Source organism: Zonotrichia albicollis, chromosome 10, assembly GCF_047830755.1.
Source record: "Zonotrichia albicollis isolate bZonAlb1 chromosome 10, bZonAlb1.hap1, whole genome shotgun sequence".
Taxonomy (NCBI): domain Eukaryota; kingdom Metazoa; phylum Chordata; class Aves; order Passeriformes; family Passerellidae; genus Zonotrichia; species Zonotrichia albicollis.
This window is the reverse complement of record NC_133828.1, coordinates 8,402,196-8,421,464: the sequence shown is the minus strand read 5'-3', so window position 1 is coordinate 8,421,464 and position 19,269 is coordinate 8,402,196. Positions and strand designations below refer to the sequence as shown.

The 19,269-nt window shown below is 37.8% G+C and overlaps 1 protein-coding gene across 3 annotated transcripts in view; it reads right to left on the bottom strand.

Annotated features, from left to right (window-relative positions):
* The window catches only part of DPP10 (dipeptidyl peptidase like 10), a 435,086-nt gene that overhangs the window by 8,365 nt on the left and 407,452 nt on the right, over positions 1-19,269 (bottom strand). For all 3 annotated transcript variants that reach the window (XM_005487922.4, XM_005487921.4, XM_074547941.1), the window contains exons 14-21: positions 17,493-17,584; positions 15,999-16,046; positions 15,373-15,494; positions 11,619-11,666; positions 9,452-9,550; positions 9,274-9,343; positions 2,795-2,989; positions 1,455-1,509 (exon numbers count right to left, since the gene is read on the bottom strand). In XM_005487922.4, the coding sequence (XP_005487979.2) occupies positions 1,455-1,509; positions 2,795-2,989; positions 9,274-9,343; positions 9,452-9,550; positions 11,619-11,666; positions 15,373-15,494; positions 15,999-16,046; positions 17,493-17,584 (729 nt within the window). The remainder of the gene's footprint in view (positions 1-1,454; positions 1,510-2,794; positions 2,990-9,273; positions 9,344-9,451; positions 9,551-11,618; positions 11,667-15,372; positions 15,495-15,998; positions 16,047-17,492; positions 17,585-19,269) is intronic.

Sequence of the window (19,269 nt, the reverse complement as noted above, 5' to 3'; positions counted from 1 at the left end):
ACATTTTGTGAAAGAAAAGAGAATTTGGGGTAGGTCTTGGCAGATATGTAAAGCCATGGTTACAGGCATGCTCTTCAGTAACTGTCTCATCACATCACTCTTAGGAAAAAAGATACTGATGAATCTCTGGCAGAAAACAAGTGGGAATTTTCAAGTAGCAATGAAAAGAATTTCTGCAGGCAAAACCAAGCAATTCTGGCTGCTCAGGGATTTCATTCCAAAACCAGGATTTTCAATCAAAGGACTGACAAAGGAAGAGGATATGGAGAAACGTTGATGCTTCTATGCCTGTGTACTTTCACATACATTAGTAACAGGCATTAAAACCTGAGTAGAAGTGTGTGCCACGATCATCTGGTGCATGAAATTGGCCCTGCTTGTACATCCTCACCTGGAAAATCTCTGGCTGCTCCCTTACAACCCAAATACTGGTTTTGACCCATTTTTGCACTGAGAGTTTCTTTCTTAGCTCAAGGAGTGCAGCAGGAGCTGAGATCTTTGAGGAAGGTCATGTTCATGTGAAAAGTTAATAACAGTCACAAACATCAGCCAGTCCTCAAAATGCTACCACGCAGGAGGTAAATGTCAATCTCCTCATCCTGCATCCAGACAGGCTGAGACATGCAGGTTAAATGACTTGCCTGAGGCTGTGCAGCAGCTCAGCAGCAGAGCGAGAACTAAGGCACTTCATGGAGAAACACATGCTGCTCTTAAAAGGGATGACTGGGGTGTACTTGATCAGGGTTTGCTACTGCTTTGAGCTCAAAGGCAGAAAACAGCTTCATTTTTAATAAAAAAAAACGATTTAACAAATTTAAAAGGTTGCACATGCCGGTTCATGGATGAAGCAGCAGTTGTGGGGTGTTTCTAATTGCTGCTTTTTAATAGACATGAGTAAAATGCTGTTTAATTTGCTACTAAAAGTCGAGTCTTTGCCTCGTTGTATCTCCTGCTAGTGGCAATGACACACAGCTGATAAAACAGCAAAGGCAAGATTTCTCACTGGTGCAACAAGGAGCTTGCTGGCAGTACCACAGGGTAGGTGCTCAGCTAAGCTCAAGGGTCAGTTAAACATTCAGATATAAAACTTGTATTTTATAGGACAACATTGTCAATTCAACTGCAGCCCAAACATAAAACTGTAACAAACAAGCTTTCACAAAACCCAAGTCCCTATTAAAAATTTCTAAAGAAAGCAGAATTTTTAACAAATACTTTCCCCTTCAGATTCTGAAATGCAAATACTGTTATACCATAAAACTGGCTTTATAGACTTAAATACTTGTTCTGAGAAAAAATACTGTAAAGAACAGACAGTAAATGATGGACGGCTTTTTTCTCCTGTTTTAATAACTAAAACTGTCTTTGGAAAATACATTAATATATTTGTTTATGAACTAACAGCACTTTTTTAAAGAATCATGGTGATATAGCCTGCTATTTTTGCACATTACCTTTCCAAATATACCCAGTCTCTTAGGATCAATGAAGGGCTGTTTCAGAAGTGATCTGAAAGGATAAAAAAAAGTTTCTTTTTTAATTTTGTCAAAGTAAAACAGTGGATTTTACTTTTTGAATATAGTATGTAAAGAATATTATTTGTGCATTAAGGAATTGCCATACATGGAGATCAGGTAGAAGAAGAAATTACATCCATACAAGTAGTACAGCACTGGGAAATGGGATTTGCTTCCTAATTCCTTTTTCATAAGGCAAACAGTTGGTGTTTGGCCAATCTCACCCAATTTAGATCTCTGAATTTAAGCATCTTGTCTAAATTATCCATTTACATCTGCTTTTCAGTTAATGGAGAGAAGAGAGATACCTTTAGCATTCCTACACATGTTGGAAACTTCTCTCATTCTGGGCAGGGTCATCCCTCAGAAATGCCAGGATTTTCCACTGACTAGAGCTTAAATGACTGGCTTTGATCAGGTGCCTAGCACCAGCTAAAGGAAGGTGAGATAAACGGAACTTCTTGAATCTCGATAATTATACAAATAATTAATTCTCTCATCAAGGCCATTAATCATCTGTGGTGAATTTCATACAGAAAAGAGAATAATCTGAGGGGAAATATCAGACACAGCTGCTTATTCATGGAATGGGTGAAGCACTGACCCCTTTCAAAAGAAGAAAAAATATCTGGCTTAAAGTCTGTCTTTCCCTGGAAAACCCAGGAAAAATCCATCCAGACCTTGGTATGAGCCATTTTGACACATGCACCCTGAGTAAGGAGTGTTGTCCAAGCTATGCATGACTACTTCACAGACAGAAATTACTCTTTTCTGCAGCTGGTAGAATCATATCAGTCTAAAAATGATAATGCAAATGAGAAATAACAGGCATTTGCCAAAATGCTCTAATTTCTACCACAGAGTTCTGGAGTAATTGCACAAAGCAAATGGAGTTCTAGTGGTCTAAATTAGAGCAATATTCTCTGGTATAGCCCTAAAATATTGTAACACAAATGTATTTACATGTTAATGTGGACAGCAAGAAATTTATCTGTGGAATATAGACAAATATGAATTAGCTCAGGTGGTATATTTGGATTGCACAGAGCAGGACAGCTCTATCAAAGAAAGCACCAATTCAAAGAAAACCCCAAAACCACCACTTTGATTTTTTACTTGCTCTTTGTAATGGAAGGATTAAAGTTTCAAAATTTGTAACAGCATTAAAACCCAAACATGAACAATGCAGATAAAACATTCTGGGCAGTTTTAGTCCAAGAGCTCATTCATCCAGGAGGAGGCAGGGTGAAAGACAAGAAGAGTTTGCACATACGTACTCTACAGCTGCTATTTGGTCCTTCACTTCCACTGATCCTAAGCACCGATGGACCTCCTGTAGGATCTTGAGGCCTTGAAATCCACTCCCTCTGCCATCAAATCGAGCTACGATGACATTATCAGAGTTGACAAGCACTGAGTCCCAGTCAATGTGAAACTTATCTGTAACCAACTGGCTGCCTGGAGCTTCATCACTGCAAATACCAACACACCAGACACAAACGAAGACTATTGACAATGTGATGCACTGTGCCGAGCTCTGATATTTTATTTAGCCTGCGTGGCAGAGTTCAGTTGGTTATGCAACCCTGCTGAGCTACTGTCACTTCCATCAATACCATCCCATTAGGGCTGCAAGCCCTGCAGCAACAGAATTTCTTTAACTTTATAACCATTGTGCTGCGGTGCTGCCAGTACCTGAATACACTTTGCTGAAGGACACAGAAAATTAAAGCAGGTAGTGCTGCTTATAATAAAGTGAAGGAAAAATCCCCAAACAATATCACTAATGGCTAGCTCAGTTCTGGGAAGGCTCATGCAGAATTTGTAAAGTCTCACTGAACACACAATGAGGTAAATTCATTCAGCACCCTGATTACCATTTTGTAGGATATATAATACTATTAAGAAGGATGTCACCTGAGAAAACAAAAATAATTGCATTATTGTATTCTTGAATAGATTTTTTGAAATACAGTACAAAGAAGACTAAAGCATACACTGGAGAAAATTCTATTTTCTCCATCAAAATTCATATGAAGAAATGGATGCAGGCAGGAGTGATAAGTCTATTTTATGACAAAAAAAAAAGGTGGTTTACAGCACAAAAGGTGAAATAGAATGGGAGAATGCAGTTTCTAGAAGAACAATAAGATTTTCCATTGAAGCCAAATACACTATTTTCCTTACGAAGAAAGTAAAATGTCAGTTTTAAAAGGGTAGTTTGTCATTATTTTCCCCCAAGATAAACACAGAATAAAAGAACAGGCTACCATGAAGTTGTACAAAATGCAAAATAGTTCTATGTAGGCTGCATCTGCCAGTGGAATGAAAATTAAAATGTAAAAGTGTCTGTGCTGGCTGTATGGAAATTAAATTGGATGGTCTGTGGGAATATCCTGTCTAAGGTGAAAGAAAGATGAAGACAGAAATTATTATTTTGCCAAATAGACTTATGTAAACCCTGGGGAGGAAAGAGAGATAAAATATCCTCCAATAAGTCCTGTCTTATAAATACAATAATGTGCTGATTCAGTATCTGGCTTGGGCTGTGGATAACACAGACCACCTTCAAGGTAATCACTCAGTTAATTAACAAGCATATGATGAGTGTGTGTGTTCTTAAGCTCAGTCAGACCTATCTATTCAGTTGCTATCTCATGTACTGAAATCAGGATTACTTGGTAACAGACTCAGCCACAATATGTTATGCTTGATTTACCATTATCTTGTACATCAGGTTTATACTTGCTTTATAAAAAGAAAAGAAGGGGGTTTTTTTGGTGTTCTTAACCAATTCAGTTGTGATTATACTAATTACTAACGTTGTGAAGCAATGAGTCTGGAAATACTGTCAAGTGAGCTCTGCAGAAAAGTATATACTCAGGAAGTATATAATCATTATTCTTTGCAATAAGGAGCAGTACAATACTCCCATATCTGCTCATTACCCAGAGTAAGATTTTCAGAAGCACTACACATTGACACAGATGTTTTCACAAAGTATTTATCATTACTTCCAATGAACCTCAGACCAGTTACAATTATTTGTAAGTTATTCCAGCTTTCCACAATAATACATAGAAATATCCATGTTTGACTAGGTAACTTTCCAATAGATGAACACATTCCACACAAGCGAAAACATTGTGAGTCAGCCTGCTTTCCTCCCTTTAAATATGAGAACAAAACTAACACAGTGATCACATTTGATTTATACATGTTCTATATCTAGGTTATTCATACATCTGGTGGATATAGATATCTATGTTGTATTTGTAGACACTTAGGAATAGGAGAAGCACCATTACACTTATAAGCCCTCCTCTGAGCCAGAAACGGCTTAATACCAAAAAAGTGTTTTAAATCAAAGTGAATTCCTCCAATAAAAAAGGAACAACAAACAGAACCTCAGCAAGTCTCTCAGTGGGTGAGAACTGACAGTTGGTTTCTTAAGCTCCTTTTGGAGGTCATAGCTGGGCTATTTCTGGGCTCAGAGTTTAAATACTACATATTGTCCAGCCCTGCATGATGGATTATTTGATATATTGCTTTAGGAAGCAATTTTCCAGTGACTAGTTTATTTTTAAGAATGTCCATATAAATAGTCTGTGATAAACATTTAAAGTTATTTCCATTGAGGTACATATCAGAACTCCTATTAACACCAAAAGGTCTCTTTACTCTTCAGCTGCCACTCTAAAGTGATGCTGAGCATCTGAGGTGTGCTTCTGTCCTCCACAGAGAGACAGCAAACACATATTTCCCAATATTTGCATTATGCCTGTCTATATTTCTTAGAGTCTTTAATGGCTTGTTTTCAAAGCTGCACAGCAGATTCACTTTCCCACCCTATTGCCTCATCTTGCTATCAGTCCTGAGAGTGCATTCACTGGCAGAATAAACATGTTTGACTCTTTGTGCAAGGCCCAAAACATTCATCAGTGCAAATCCAGGTAAACCAACCCCTACTTATGACCAAAATATAAAAAAATAAGTAAACAAATAAAACTCCCTCAAATAACAGGACAATCTTTTCATTGATTCAGTTTTACAAAATCAACTTACACACTGGACAACTTTAAATGGCATTAAATAATAGATACTGATATTTAAGATATATTATCTACACATTTGAAGGAATGAGGTTAATTATGATCAAGGCAAAATAAAGAATGATTATCAGCTCTGATTTTATTACCCAGATTAAATGCCAGAGTCTTTACTTAATCATTTCCTGTGTGTTACCAAGAAGAGTATCTTCCAACTTTTTTAATGAGTCAGGTGAACCATAATGAGGAAATCAAGGATTTGAAATTTAAACTTTGATCTTAATTATATAGAAAAGAGATGGTAATCACTTTTTCAGGCAATTACCATGCAGCTCTCTAATATATAGTTACACTGTGTGTATTACATCAGAAGGAAACTGAGTGTGAAACATTATCAGTGGTTTAAGAGAACAAATGGAAGAAAGAAAAGTGTTTTAATCTATTTAACATTTTATGGGCTACTCATCACAATTCTAAAAAGAAAAAGAGTGCCAGCCAACATAACTGGTTTCTACATGAGATCTGTTAGACAGCCCAGCCATCCAGATGGACATAAATTTTACCACAGCAATACAATAACCTACTATTTGAGTACTGCAGCTTGCTTTGCAGCTGCTAATGGATGAATGTTCATGCAATCTTTATCCTGATGGTTACAGCAAAATCAGGTCCTGGTCCTTAAGCTGAGCTTAAGTATGTCTACATGGAACTGTACTCAGTTCACACACAGGTTTCACACCAGGAGGAGATTCCTTTGGTACAAGTTTCCTTCCAGGATTCAGCCTTAACACTCAGGCATCTGGGGGCCATGTGCTGGAAGTTCAAATTTACCTGCAGACATCCCTGCATGAACACTGAAGCCTTTTCATAGTCATGCACCTTTGAAATAGCTACTATCTTTCAGTGATTTGAAAAAAAAAACAAAAAAACCCAAGTAACAGATCACATCAAACATCACCCCCATAATAAAATCACTCATCACCTTCCTCACTTCCTCCCTCTTTTCTCTTTTTCCTCTTAAAAGTGCAGTGTTACTGAGATGGGAAAGCAAACACCTCTTCTCTGCTAATACTCCACTTTTCTGTTCTTGTATCTTCTGGATTTCTATTTCTAAGTGCATGTTCCCTGGATCAAGATGTTTCACATAATCTCCTTTCCAAAAAATGGACATACAATTAAACCAACATTCTTACCAAGGACATTGATAAACACTCATTTTCAAAGGTTTTTCTCTCAATAGCTGGAATATAATGATAATCATACCATGGCTGAGAATGGAAGAAGGAAAGCAGGGGCAGCTGAACAGAGGAAAAGACAGCACTTGTTATCAGCCCCCAGTTCTCATCTAACACTGGTGGCAGTAGGAACAGGGTGTTTCTCCATCAGCCCCAACAGTACCACTCTGGGACTCAGGAAAGTCAAGTATCTGGGAAATGATACCATCTACACAACTCATCAATGTTCCCTATAAAAGCTACATGCTCTCTTTGGACCTAAATACTTTTCTCTTTTTTTCTGAAAGTAGTACTTCTGATCATGAAATAAACTTTAGGATGTCAATTTGGAGCTGTGTAGGTCAAGAAATTACCCCCTACACACCCACAGATATCCAACAGTTCTTTCTCAGGAGCTAGACAGAATTTATTAGGCTCAAATAATCATCCCATAAGGGAAACTCTCATAACTTCAGTGACAGTTTGCAGTTTTATATTTCATTTGGGGACCTCTTTAATAGAAAAAGGAATTGCTGGCAACCTTAGCTTTAAGTCTGTAAAAAGCTGCTGAAGAAATACAGCTTAATGTAACTTCTTTTTCTTCTAGGGAAAAGGAGGACACAAAACATGCTACAGTGCATGAGCCAGGACAGATTTAAACTTTTCAGTTTCATACTTTCACTAGCGTATAGGGTTTTCTAAAAATAATCCCTGTTAAAGCTAATGATGAGAATTCAGTATTGCAAAGAATCTGACCTAAAAGAAACAAAGTCTCCATACAATAAATGTAGATACAACTATTTATATTTATAAATTGACGACTTTCCTTGTTATCTCACATGCCTATCATAAAAAAAACCCAAACCAATTCTAAACCATAACCATACATCATGACTTGGCCACATTATTTGCTCACTGGGTAGCAACAACTTTGGTAAGTTTAAATTCAGAGCCTGACTCGACACTCACTTCTTTCAACTCTTGGTATCGAAAAACAATTCAAAATAATATTTTTTACCTTTTCCTTTTTTTTCTCTTTTTCTGTGATTTCCTGGCCTTGGACTTGTCAGGTTTCTGATCTTTCCCTTCTGTCTTCTCTAGGTTCTACATGAGTTTATAACCCCATATTTTCCCACAGCTGTGTATGGCAGATTATGCATTTTTCTGGGATACTTGAAAAGGGAAGCGTTGCACTGCTTACACCTTCGTGTTTCCCTGCTCTCAGAAACAGGAATAAGCACAAGTCCCTGCAGTGCTGCTGGGGTCAACTCACAGAGTCAGTTTGCCTTTGGCACTCATATAAGAGCTGCTTAAAATATAATCATGCCTCCAAGATCATACTGCAAAGATGAAATAAAATCCATGTGTCCTGTTTCTCCACAAGGGAAGACAAATCTGTTCGTGAGCCAATTAAAGGAGAGAGCTTCCACAACTGCAGATAATTACAACTGAAAATTCTGAGTTCTAAAACACAAACTGGGCTTAGAAATAAGCAGGTTTGTGCCTTTCTGTCCTGTTATCTGATCTGAGCAGAGGAATTTGGGATCATTCAGCAGCTCAGGTCTGTAAACACCTCACATCCAACAATGAGGATTTGTGCTGTCACTGAGGGGAGATCTGCTCCAGGTGACACAGCTCAGTAACGTGGCATTTTCATCAACTTAGCAGCACACATCTACATTTTACTGAAATTCACATCAATTTTTTCCAGCTGGGATTGGAAGGAGCTCTGTAGGTCCAGGAAAGCTCTCTCCACCCATGCTGAGTTCAGGTGGAGACGGGAGTGATGCCCTGAGCTGGCCACACTTTCCCAGGTAGGCTCCAGGCACTCTCATGACTCTGTTCTTTTCCTCTGCTACACATGTGCAGATAAAACTTAAAGGCTGACTCTCCCAGCAAGAACACACACTCTATCTCCTTTTAAAGGAACAGCATGGGTTTCCAGGGAATACCATTCTCCTCCCATGCAGCTTTTCTACAAAAATCCACAGACTCTGGATGATGACTATCATGCCTTCAACCACCGAAGATCAAAAGTAACTTTTATTTCATTCTGGAATTCCTAAAAGCAGTTTTATGCATCTCAACTGAGCCCCTTCTGGAAGGTCTACTCATTTCTCTCAGGGATAAAAAGGAGCACATGCTCTGAGGGAGATGCTCTGTGGGCAGGATCAGTAAGAGTCCAGGAATCACTGCAGGACTACTCAAAGCTACACCATCAGAAACGCCAGTGCCTCCCAAACATGAAAGTACAGCAAAGCACAGTCAGGTTTGACTAGCACAAAAAACCCCAGGCATCTCTACCAGACAGCACCTGTCACAAAATCTTCCCAAGATCAAGCGTTTTGATTTCTCAACTGAAATCCATGAGATTTTTTTTCTACAAAAGGTAAAAACCCAAGAAACAAAAAAACACACCATTTTAATTTCAGATCTAAATATTTTCTACAAAACACTTTTTATTATTTTGAGTGATTCCAAGCAGATACTTACATTATTAATAGAAGGGCATACTGGTTTCGATCCGTGAAATCTTTTGGCAGTGACAACTGTAAAGGGAATTCTTTTAAGAAAAGAGCAAAACATTAAAGGCTGGTAGTTACACAGATGAAAAACAGCAACATTGAAACAAAACTTTTGGCTTGCTAAAGTAGCATTTTGCCAGATTTACCATAATCCTCAATGTGAAGCATTTTGATTTCAGTCTTGTAATTCTTTTTCTTAAGAGCAACTTCTTTCAACACAGGGTTATTTTCCAAAATATAAAACTCTAGAAAGCAGGAAGAAAAAGCATGTTGAAAGGTATGGAAAATCATCACACCTGAGATACACCAAGATTCAAAAAAAATTTAAAAAAAGGACAAATGTGCAATGATCTTGCAAATTAATCTTGAAATTAATCTTGTAAATTAATTCCTTTTGTAAATACTTTTTTTATAATTTTTTTCAATTCAAAAAGATGCACATCCAGTTCATTTTTCTGGCTTTGGAGGGCTTTGTTTTCATTATGCAGAACCAAAGAAATTCCTGATGAACAACATGAACATCAGCATCTCTGACAAATCCTAAGAGCAGCTGCAACAGCACAAGGCTGCTCTTCTGGGCAACATCCAAAGCCTCACGCAGGCATCTTCTTCCCCAATATTACCTATTCCAATGCAATATTTAGCCAGCACAGCTAAACGCGGTCACTGCATGCCCTTATTTGTCTTCTTCACTCCAGCCAAGAACATTACTATCAGCTTGGTTTAAAGCTGCAGACTAATTTGATGCAACCCTTTTACACATGAAAGAATGGCTAATTTGTTGTGTTTTGTTTTTTTTTTTTTTTTTTTTTTTAACTCAAATTACCGATGTTGCTTCCAAAATTTAGATTTTTTAAAATTAAATAATAAACTCTTCACTTAGGGCCAAAACAGATAATCTGAGGAGAATGCTTGTTCTGGGCAGTCAACCAAAATGGTATAATTATAGTCTGAGGATAGAATAATTGAATTAATCCTTAGTCATTCCTTTATGAATTGAAGAGGATAATCTCATCTTGCACTGAAGCACTAATGGTAAATTATCTCTCTTATTATTTGGTTTTTTGTTGTTACAACAAACAACGTCCCTCTATCCTGACTTGCTTTATTTTACTCTAAGGTGCTGCACATAAATCTCAATTTCAGTAATTCACACTCCATAGTACTTTAGATGCAGGTAATAAAGAGCAAAAGCCTGCCTACACAGAAATGAGGAGTACCACAGAAGTCTAAAACACATTTATTTGAGCAATAGCTCCCCTTTACTGAGCTGGATAAAACTCCCTGCCCTGGGTGTGCTGTGGAACTGGGCTTTGCAAACAAAAACAATGGCATTAAAAAAAAAAGGAAAAACCAAAAAAACCCCAAAAACTAAAGTGCAGATATTAATTAACACTTCTCAGCATGGCACTGTTAATTAGGATGGTACTTCAACATGCAAGATTAACTCCACTGAACAGTGACTGGCCCAGGACAAAGGGGATGCACACAGGTACAGTTCAGGATTCCTGGATTCTGGGAAAAATCCTGAGGATAATCCAGTTAATGAAATGAGGATATGTAAGAGTTGGTTTAGTGTTTTTGAGTGAAAAGCTGTCCCCCATTCCTATAACCCACACCTCCATGCTAGTGGAGTCACAGTGGAGCTGCAGGTGACAGAGTTGTTACCTCTGCTTCACCACCAGGAAAATTCAACTGCTGAAGGACAGTCTTCCACTAAAAAGCACCTCAGCAGCCAAGAAACAGTAAATATTGGCATCAATATGCAAGAAAATAATGAGTAAAACTTGACAAATAGAGGTATAGGATACCTTCCTAAAAAGACTTTATTATTGGATTTGTCTTCATTGAAAATGTCAGTGGAGTTGTTCTGGTTTGAGAAATAGAAGAGAAGGACTAAACACCATATGTAGGTCAGCTTTTATGATCAATCATCCTAGGATTGCACCTGACGTCAACATAATTGGATTGCAACTTTAAAAACATCTCTAAAAACACAGCAGCCTGATCTACATAGGAAGTGAAAGGGATGAAGACCAACCTGCCATCTAAGTTACTTAAGTGTAAACAGAAGATGAGTCACATGCATTTAGTCCAAATGCAGACATCTAAAAATCTGAAAAAGTTTTAGCATTCACTGCTTTCCTTACCATTTGCTGATGTGGATGTTGCTTAAAAGGTAATTAGTAGCACTTTATATGAATTAGTTTTCACGTACTTGCATGACATTTTCATGTGCTTTATCTCCCTTCTCCCACACTCCCCAATGAAATTAGTGATGATAAGAAAACTTATTTCATAAGGTATACTCACTTTCAGTATTACTTGTCCTGTGCACACTTACAACTGGAACACCTGGTCCTATTTAGAGGAGAGGAGAAAAACAGAGGAAGGGTGAGGTAGCTCAGTGACAAAGACTGGGAGCACCAGTTACCACAAAAGACAGAATCCTGGAAGCTCCATACACACAATTCCATTCAAGCACAGCAGGAACTCCACTGGTACCTCTTGGAAATGACACTGGCTGGGCTACAGTTCCAACAAAGTTTGAAACAGACACTGCGTTCTGCCTGCTCAGCAGCCCAGACCCTGCATCCAGAAAGAGCATTCTTTTTTTTTCTTTAACAATCTCCACGTTTTAGTTTTAAGTCATGACTAAAAAAATTATGGATGCACTAACCGGAACTGTTTAAAATATAGCAGTTGGACAAGTTGACTGGGAAATGAATTAATGATAATATGCACTTATTTTCTCTATGTAAAAGCTATAGATGTGTTGAAAAAATATATTTCACATTATTATCTTTTTAAGAAGTTCCCTTGGTAAGCCAACTCTGCAAAACCAACAGCATCACAGTTAAATCTAGGTGTCCTATTTCACATACTTTATTTTCACTGCACCACTAAGAAACTAAAAACAAGGAATAATTCTTCATGCCAACAGCTACAAGGTGGCATGGGAAACTGGCATGATCAAGCATTCAGCATACTCAGAAGTGTCTCAGTCTGTTGTCCCTGCTCTGAAGATCCCCATCAGCGTAAACCTGCAAAAGAAAATCTTGTGTCCCCATCCCCAACATGGAATTTACACATCAGAAGCTCTGTGTTACTTCAATGCTTAAATTACCAGCATTCAGTCACTATTGGGTGATGAAGAACAACAGAGAAAAGCTGAAGTCCCTGAGGACCCCATGGCAGATGAAGGCATGGACCCTTTCAAATTAGGAGTTACAACTCACTTTTTGAGAAAAAAAACCAAAACCAATTCCCTTTGAGAGTGAAGAGACAGAGCTTAATTTATGTGTTTTGAGAGGTTGTCTCTCTCAATTAATTATGGCATGAGCCTAGGGAAATGCAAATACCTGAAATAAATAGCATGATGACATTCACAGCCTTCACTGAAGATTTTTATCAGTTTCATTCTCTCCCTCAAGGGGGACGATTGACAAAAATCTTACAGGTAGATGGTTGACAAATCACAGCCTTCTACCTTAGCTCTCTAAGAAAATAATTTCATAAGATGTCTCTTTTGCTTTGGTTTGTTTTATTTCCAGTTCTTTTTTCTTCTGAATTTGTCATTTTGCTTCCAATTCTTATTTAAGAAAGATCATTTCTGAGCAGGGAAGCACCAGCATTTTCCAACCTATCTCTATTTGTCATACTAAAAGATGGAAGGATGACGACATTTTGAAAAAAGGGACATTGCAGTGGATTAAAACGTTGATCAGAGGGGAAAAAAAGGACAAATTTGTGTCACAGGCATTGTGTTACAGTGCATCAGAACAAAGCACAACACTTGGATTTCCCATTGACCTCCTATCAGAACCTCAAACCCACAGCTTATTTCCTGCTATATAAAAGGGATGAAACAATCACTTCCTTTCTAAACTGTCTTATTTGAGTGGACAGAAAAACATCTTGCTAGTGTTTGTGAAGTGCCAAAGGAAAAATCCCCAAGAAAATGAGTGCAAAGGATGTGTTTGCCAAAACTGAGAGGCCCAGGATTCAGTCCTCCATCTACCAGGCAAGAAATAACTCCTCACTCAGGAGAGTCTCTGGAGATGGATACAGCAGGTAAAGTGAGAGAGATCTCCTGGCTGAGGGAAACTAAGAAGGAAAAACAATCCTAATAAAGGTGCTTGTGGGTGAACAGGAGGTTGAAGAATTGCAACTCATACAGATAGAACCAGTCCAGAGTACCCCAAGGGTTCTTCTGGGCAAATTGCTTTTGTCACAATTGGGTGAAGGCTTTTTGCTGTGGGAAAATGAGTGTGAATGCACACAGCAGACATGCCATTTATCTCCTCAAAGCAGTTTGCTCAAACTCTCACAAGCAGAAGTTTCGATGCCAGTTCTGTGGTGACCTTGCCACCAGTGTTGACATTGCCAAATGTCCAACCCAGCCCAGGGCCCTGGCACTCTACAGGGGCCACATTCTGCTGTACCTGCCAGGCTCTGAGGAAACACAGCAGAAGACCCTGAAAAACTCCCGGCCAGCATTAACTCTACATTAATGTTAGAGGCAGGAAAAATTAACGACAGTGGTTTAGCAACCCTGCCCAACATCTACTGCAACCCAGTGGAGTGTAGGTTTAATCCAGGAAGGATGATCTACAGCCTTCCCAGCTCAACCAGAGAACTGCCAAAGTCACTGAAAGTCGTGAGCTTGTGAGTAATCACATGCACAACCTCCTACTGGCATCCACATTTTTATACCAAAGAAGCACATTAAAAATTACAGGCTGAATATATTTTGCTAAAATAGTAACAAGATGCTTTTGGACCCCAGCACATTGCTGATTCAGGGCAAAAATCTTTTCTCAATTTATCAACCCTCTCTCCTGCAAGAATCTGAGATATATCCCATAGGGACTATGTCAAGCACAAGGGAAAACTCTGCTCAAAGCATGAGGAGCTCATTACTCAGAGAAGGACCTCAAGATTAACTCCATCATTTCTGCTGCAGATTTAACCACTTATAAATCACACAGTTTGTACATTCTTCTTCTAATCAGCTGTACTGTAGGTGCATTTCCACAAAAAAACAACCCAAAACAACAAAACCAAAAACAAATCCCTTATTTTAGCCAATATATATTCATAGTTTCCTTGTTTGGATGCATTCAATGCTCAAGTCAGCAGGTATTTTATTTTTGTGTGGGGATAAAAATAGTAGAGTTGTAAAAGAAAGAGAGAAAAAGCATGAATGTAAAATGAGCTATTTATATGTATTTCAGATGAATTGTCATCTGCTCTTTGCACTCTGATCCTAGCTATTAAAAAAATGCTGGGGGATAGTGTCTGTAAAATTTTTCAAGTTTCAAGGACAACAGGTCTAACTATGTACTTTATTATGTATTGGCTCATGCTTTTCTGAACCTTTTTTATCACTTATATATCAGTGTTTATTTCCTGTGTGTAGGTTATAACTTTCTCTGTGTGGGATGGTTTAATTTTTTTGTTTATACAGAAATTCTGAAGCCAGCTGGTGCCATGTAGTGCTACTGGAATGCAGCTAACAGTAAAACACTGTGAGTTATTTATTACAATTGCACTGATATAGAGGATCTGTCTCTGGGGATTAAACCACAGCTGTTTTTTGGTAGATACACCCATACACATAATTATGGGGATGTACAGATACACAGCACATACATGTGTACAAACACTGCTAGAGAACACAGACTCTCATTTTTTAACTAGGTATAGTCACACAAGACCAATCCCAATATATAAAATAATAAACTGTTACAAGCCACAGTACCATCACCAAAATCCTGAATTTTTTGGTGAAGGATTTCTATTTAGGGTCAATGTAAGTTGATGTCCTTTACTTGGACAGAGGGGTCAGGATTGGAGCAGTGTTCTGACATCACTCATAATTTAGCAGAACATCTTTAATTTAATAATTTCACAGAACATCTTAACTTGCAGTCTTAGAATGAGCTCTGTACAGAACTTTGAATAATCCACTGTTGACCTCAATGTTAGAGTCCAGCCTAATGCCCTTCCCAAGGAATACATTAATTCAGAAGCCAGCAGCACTGCACCCTGTGCATTTGCTCACCTTTACAGTGCAGGAGAAAATGCCTGTTCATGGGGCTGAACTTGGCACTGAAGTAGGTGCATTGCTCCTTCTGGAAGTCACATGAGAGACACTGACGGTTCAGTGACCCCACTGTTGATACACTGGGGGAAGAAAATGATCAGAAACATTTTATATTGGAATAAAATACAACAAAGTAACCTTGGCTATGTAGACAGGATACAAAAGCTGCCCAAAGCACCACTGGCACTGCAATAACTCACAGCATTAGTAGGAAATCATAAAAACCCCACTAGCCTCAGGTTTAAGCACTGAAAATAAGGTGATTTTCCCCCACACTTTAAATAACATGATTAAACCCTATAAATATTTTTATTTAGTAAAACACAGTCATGTTAAATGCTTGTATTTAGGTTTAAATTTTAGATGATTATAAAGGACTAGTGAAGATCTATGGTAAGTACATTTTTTGTTAGAAACTTTTCTATTTTTTAGAAAATGGCAATTTTAATTTTGAAAAGCTGTGGCAGTTTCTTTGTTACAGCTCAAGCATACTAATTTTTACACAATGTAAATGATTACCCAAGCACATAGCACTTATGGCTTGGGATGAAGAAGCTGATAAAACAGCCCCATGTAGCTCTTACCTGTGCAGCTGTCTTCCTCTTGGGGACTCTTCAGTGCTTAAGAAATAACTGTGTCCAAAAGAGAAAAAAGTTAAAACTCAGTTTGGTAAAATGTCTGATTTGGGTAGTGTTTAGAGAAGTGAGAGACACCATAAGTAACATTTTTAAAAACTAAAAATTCACAAATATCCATGAAGATCAAATACTTCTATATAAGCCCCAGTTCCAAGATTAAACTTAGATCCAATATACAGATTAGTTATTTCAGAAGGTATACAATTTCCTGTTAAAACCACGATGAAAACAGGATTTCATTATTTTAATTCCTGTGATGCCCAGGAGCTCCAGTAGCAAGCAGGACATCTCTCTGCATATTAAAAACACAGAAGAGAAAGTTCCTGATTCACTCCAAGAGTTTGCAATATAAACCCAAATAGCAGATAAAGGTCACAATGAAATTATGTCATATATTAAAATAAGTCTTATGAGATCTGAAAGCCTTTTTGAGCCGTAAACCAACTTTTTCTTCTATCTGCTTTGCATGGGTGGAAAGAGACTTTGCAAGAACCCCAAGACAAGCCCTTGGTGTTTCCCTGATGAGAGCCCCACAAAGCCTCTGCTTGACAGGCAGAAGGAGGCCAAGGCAGTCCCTCAAGTGGCTGAAACAGCCCGTGTGACATCTGTCACCTCTCTGCAGCCTGACTGCACCCAGACCTCATTTCTACTCCTGGGCCTTGCAGAAGTACCAGGAAATTCTCTATGGATATATTTTAAAAACCCATAGAAATACTTGTAAAAAAAAAAGGTTTTCCTCCAGTACCAGTGGAAAAGATGGGGCTTCTTGCAGCCTCAATAAAGTTCTCGTTGAAATATCATTTATTTTAAAGCAAATGAGAACTAAATATGCTTGTGTATTTTTTGCCATGGACAGATAGAAGTGAAAATTAAGCGACATCCACTGAAGCCAGATGAAACCTTCAGACATTTTGTGTTAGTTCTAAACTCCTCCCCAAAAGCACCAAATATGCATTTTATCCACTCTCTCACTAAGATGAGCTGTGGAAAGAGTTCTCTGTGGGTAAGAATCAGAAGCTCTGATAATCTCTACAAATAATCTGAATTTATGAAGTTGGATCAGATCCCCAAAACTCTGAGACCTCATGCAGTAAAGGTGTGATGTTTTATCAAGTACTAAAAATTTATTATGACTTCTTATCTGGATTCCAGGAAAGAAATTACCAAAATGTTATTACTGCTGCACTGTGTGTTGATTCCTTCTATTCTGAAAAATACAGAGTCAAGTGATATTACAGTGTGATTCTCTCCCTCTGCATAAAAAGCATTTAGGAAAAGAATGGCAGATGAATTGTCTTAAAACTGCACCTTATGTACTCAGGTGTGTCAAAGTTATGGTAATACTCCAAAATGAAAGAAATATTACTGTTTAATTTTGAGTTTAATGGATTCAACTTTAATAACTTGAATATTTTTATTAAAAAAGGGAACAGTGCTTACATGTTTTGAGTATTTTCATCATATGCCAGGATTTTGATAACTTCCCAGTTCCCTGAAGTCAGATGTCTCACACTGATTTGTTCACTTTTAGCCTGTTGAGAGATGGAAAACATTAACTTTCACCTTGCTACATTCTTCTTTGCCTGGCAGGATTGCCTGCACATGTCATTACTGATGACAGCTTTTTAAACTTTAATATGCAACATAACATCTTTAAACCACAAACCTAATAAACTTTTTGACAGACCTGAACTTCACTTATCCTTTCCCTCCTGTCTATAAGCCTTTTAAAGTCATTAAAATAATCTTTGTTTTCAGCACAATTTTTCTTTCAGCTGCCCCCATGTCAATAAGTAATAGAAGCCAGGAAGCAATGCAGGTAAAAACAACCCTTTGGCTGGAAGTTGCACCAGACTCTTCATCAGACACAAGTTAAAATAAAAAGAACCTAAGTGAGAAGCTTATCTGAGTGCAAAAGGTAAAATCATGGCTCAGGCTATTGAAGATTAAAACTGAAAACCTCACAGCTTGGACATACTTTTTGTGGATTTTTCTATTATTAGGGTTATTATGCTTGGCATGGATATACATATTCTTAGTTTTCAAATTCAAGACAAAATTTATAAAGAACATAGATATCTCAGAGGTGATACTCAGGGGTTACAAGGCCTACAAAAAGTCATAAAAGCAAAAAGGTTGGCCTTTTTTTAATCCATGTATTTCTGACCTGTGCCCTGAGCTTCACATCAACAGCAGCAATAACTACAAAGAAGCAAATGCTCAAAGATACCCTATGTGACACGCTGGGAGCTGGCAAGGCAGAACCAAGCCCCTTGGAACTGATTTGTTTCCTAACAGATCCACAAGGAAAAAATGACATAGCAAGTCTATGACAAGTCTGGCAAATATCAAATGAAATCAGGAGATTGTGCTAGGTGCTGTACATGTGTTTATGATGAGGGCTCCCTGTTCAGGAAGATTCTGATATTCAATGGTGTCTCCAGGAATGATTAAAATACATATTAGTGATTTATTGTAAGTGACTATTTCTTCTTTAGAGAGAGAGAAGCTGCAACTACTGAAATAGATATTTAAGTATTAAGATCACAGAATCTAACAAGAAAGAGCAATAAAAAGCGTAGCCAAGCGTTAATAAACATGGTTATTTTTCAAGGTTACAGCCATAATACATAATTTATGAAGCTTGAAGAAAGTTATCCCCTTGATCCATTAAAGTTTCTTTATAATTCTTATTTTGTGGTTGGAAAAAAAGAGATTTTCTAGAGTTGCAAAGCTCCATGAAAGAAATGTCTAGATACATTAGACATGATTCAATACCATTTTGAGATTAGTTTCTTTTAAATATTTCCTAAGTTACTAAAAGCATTTGAAAACAATAAACCACACATCCAGCCCTCTCCATTCATACAGTAAATAATCTGTGACAGACAGTAACCTTTCAGACAGTAACTCCTCCCTGAATAAAGATTTAATTAGATGTCTCTGCTAACATGCTTTGTGTCATTGACACATGCTTTTCTGAAGTGCAGTCAAAGAAATGCAGCCTGAAAAACACCAGAATTTGTTGTAAGATTGAGAAATCAGCCTCAGTGATTAAATCAAAGCAAGCCATTAAAATTTCCTTCTTTATTCCTGCAAGTCCACATTGGTTGTTTTAACTTTCCTGCACATGAAAGCTGATTTCTGTCACTGGGCTGATATCCCCACTGAGGGGCATCAGAGCAGGAATGAGAATCCCAGTGCCAAATTCCAGAGT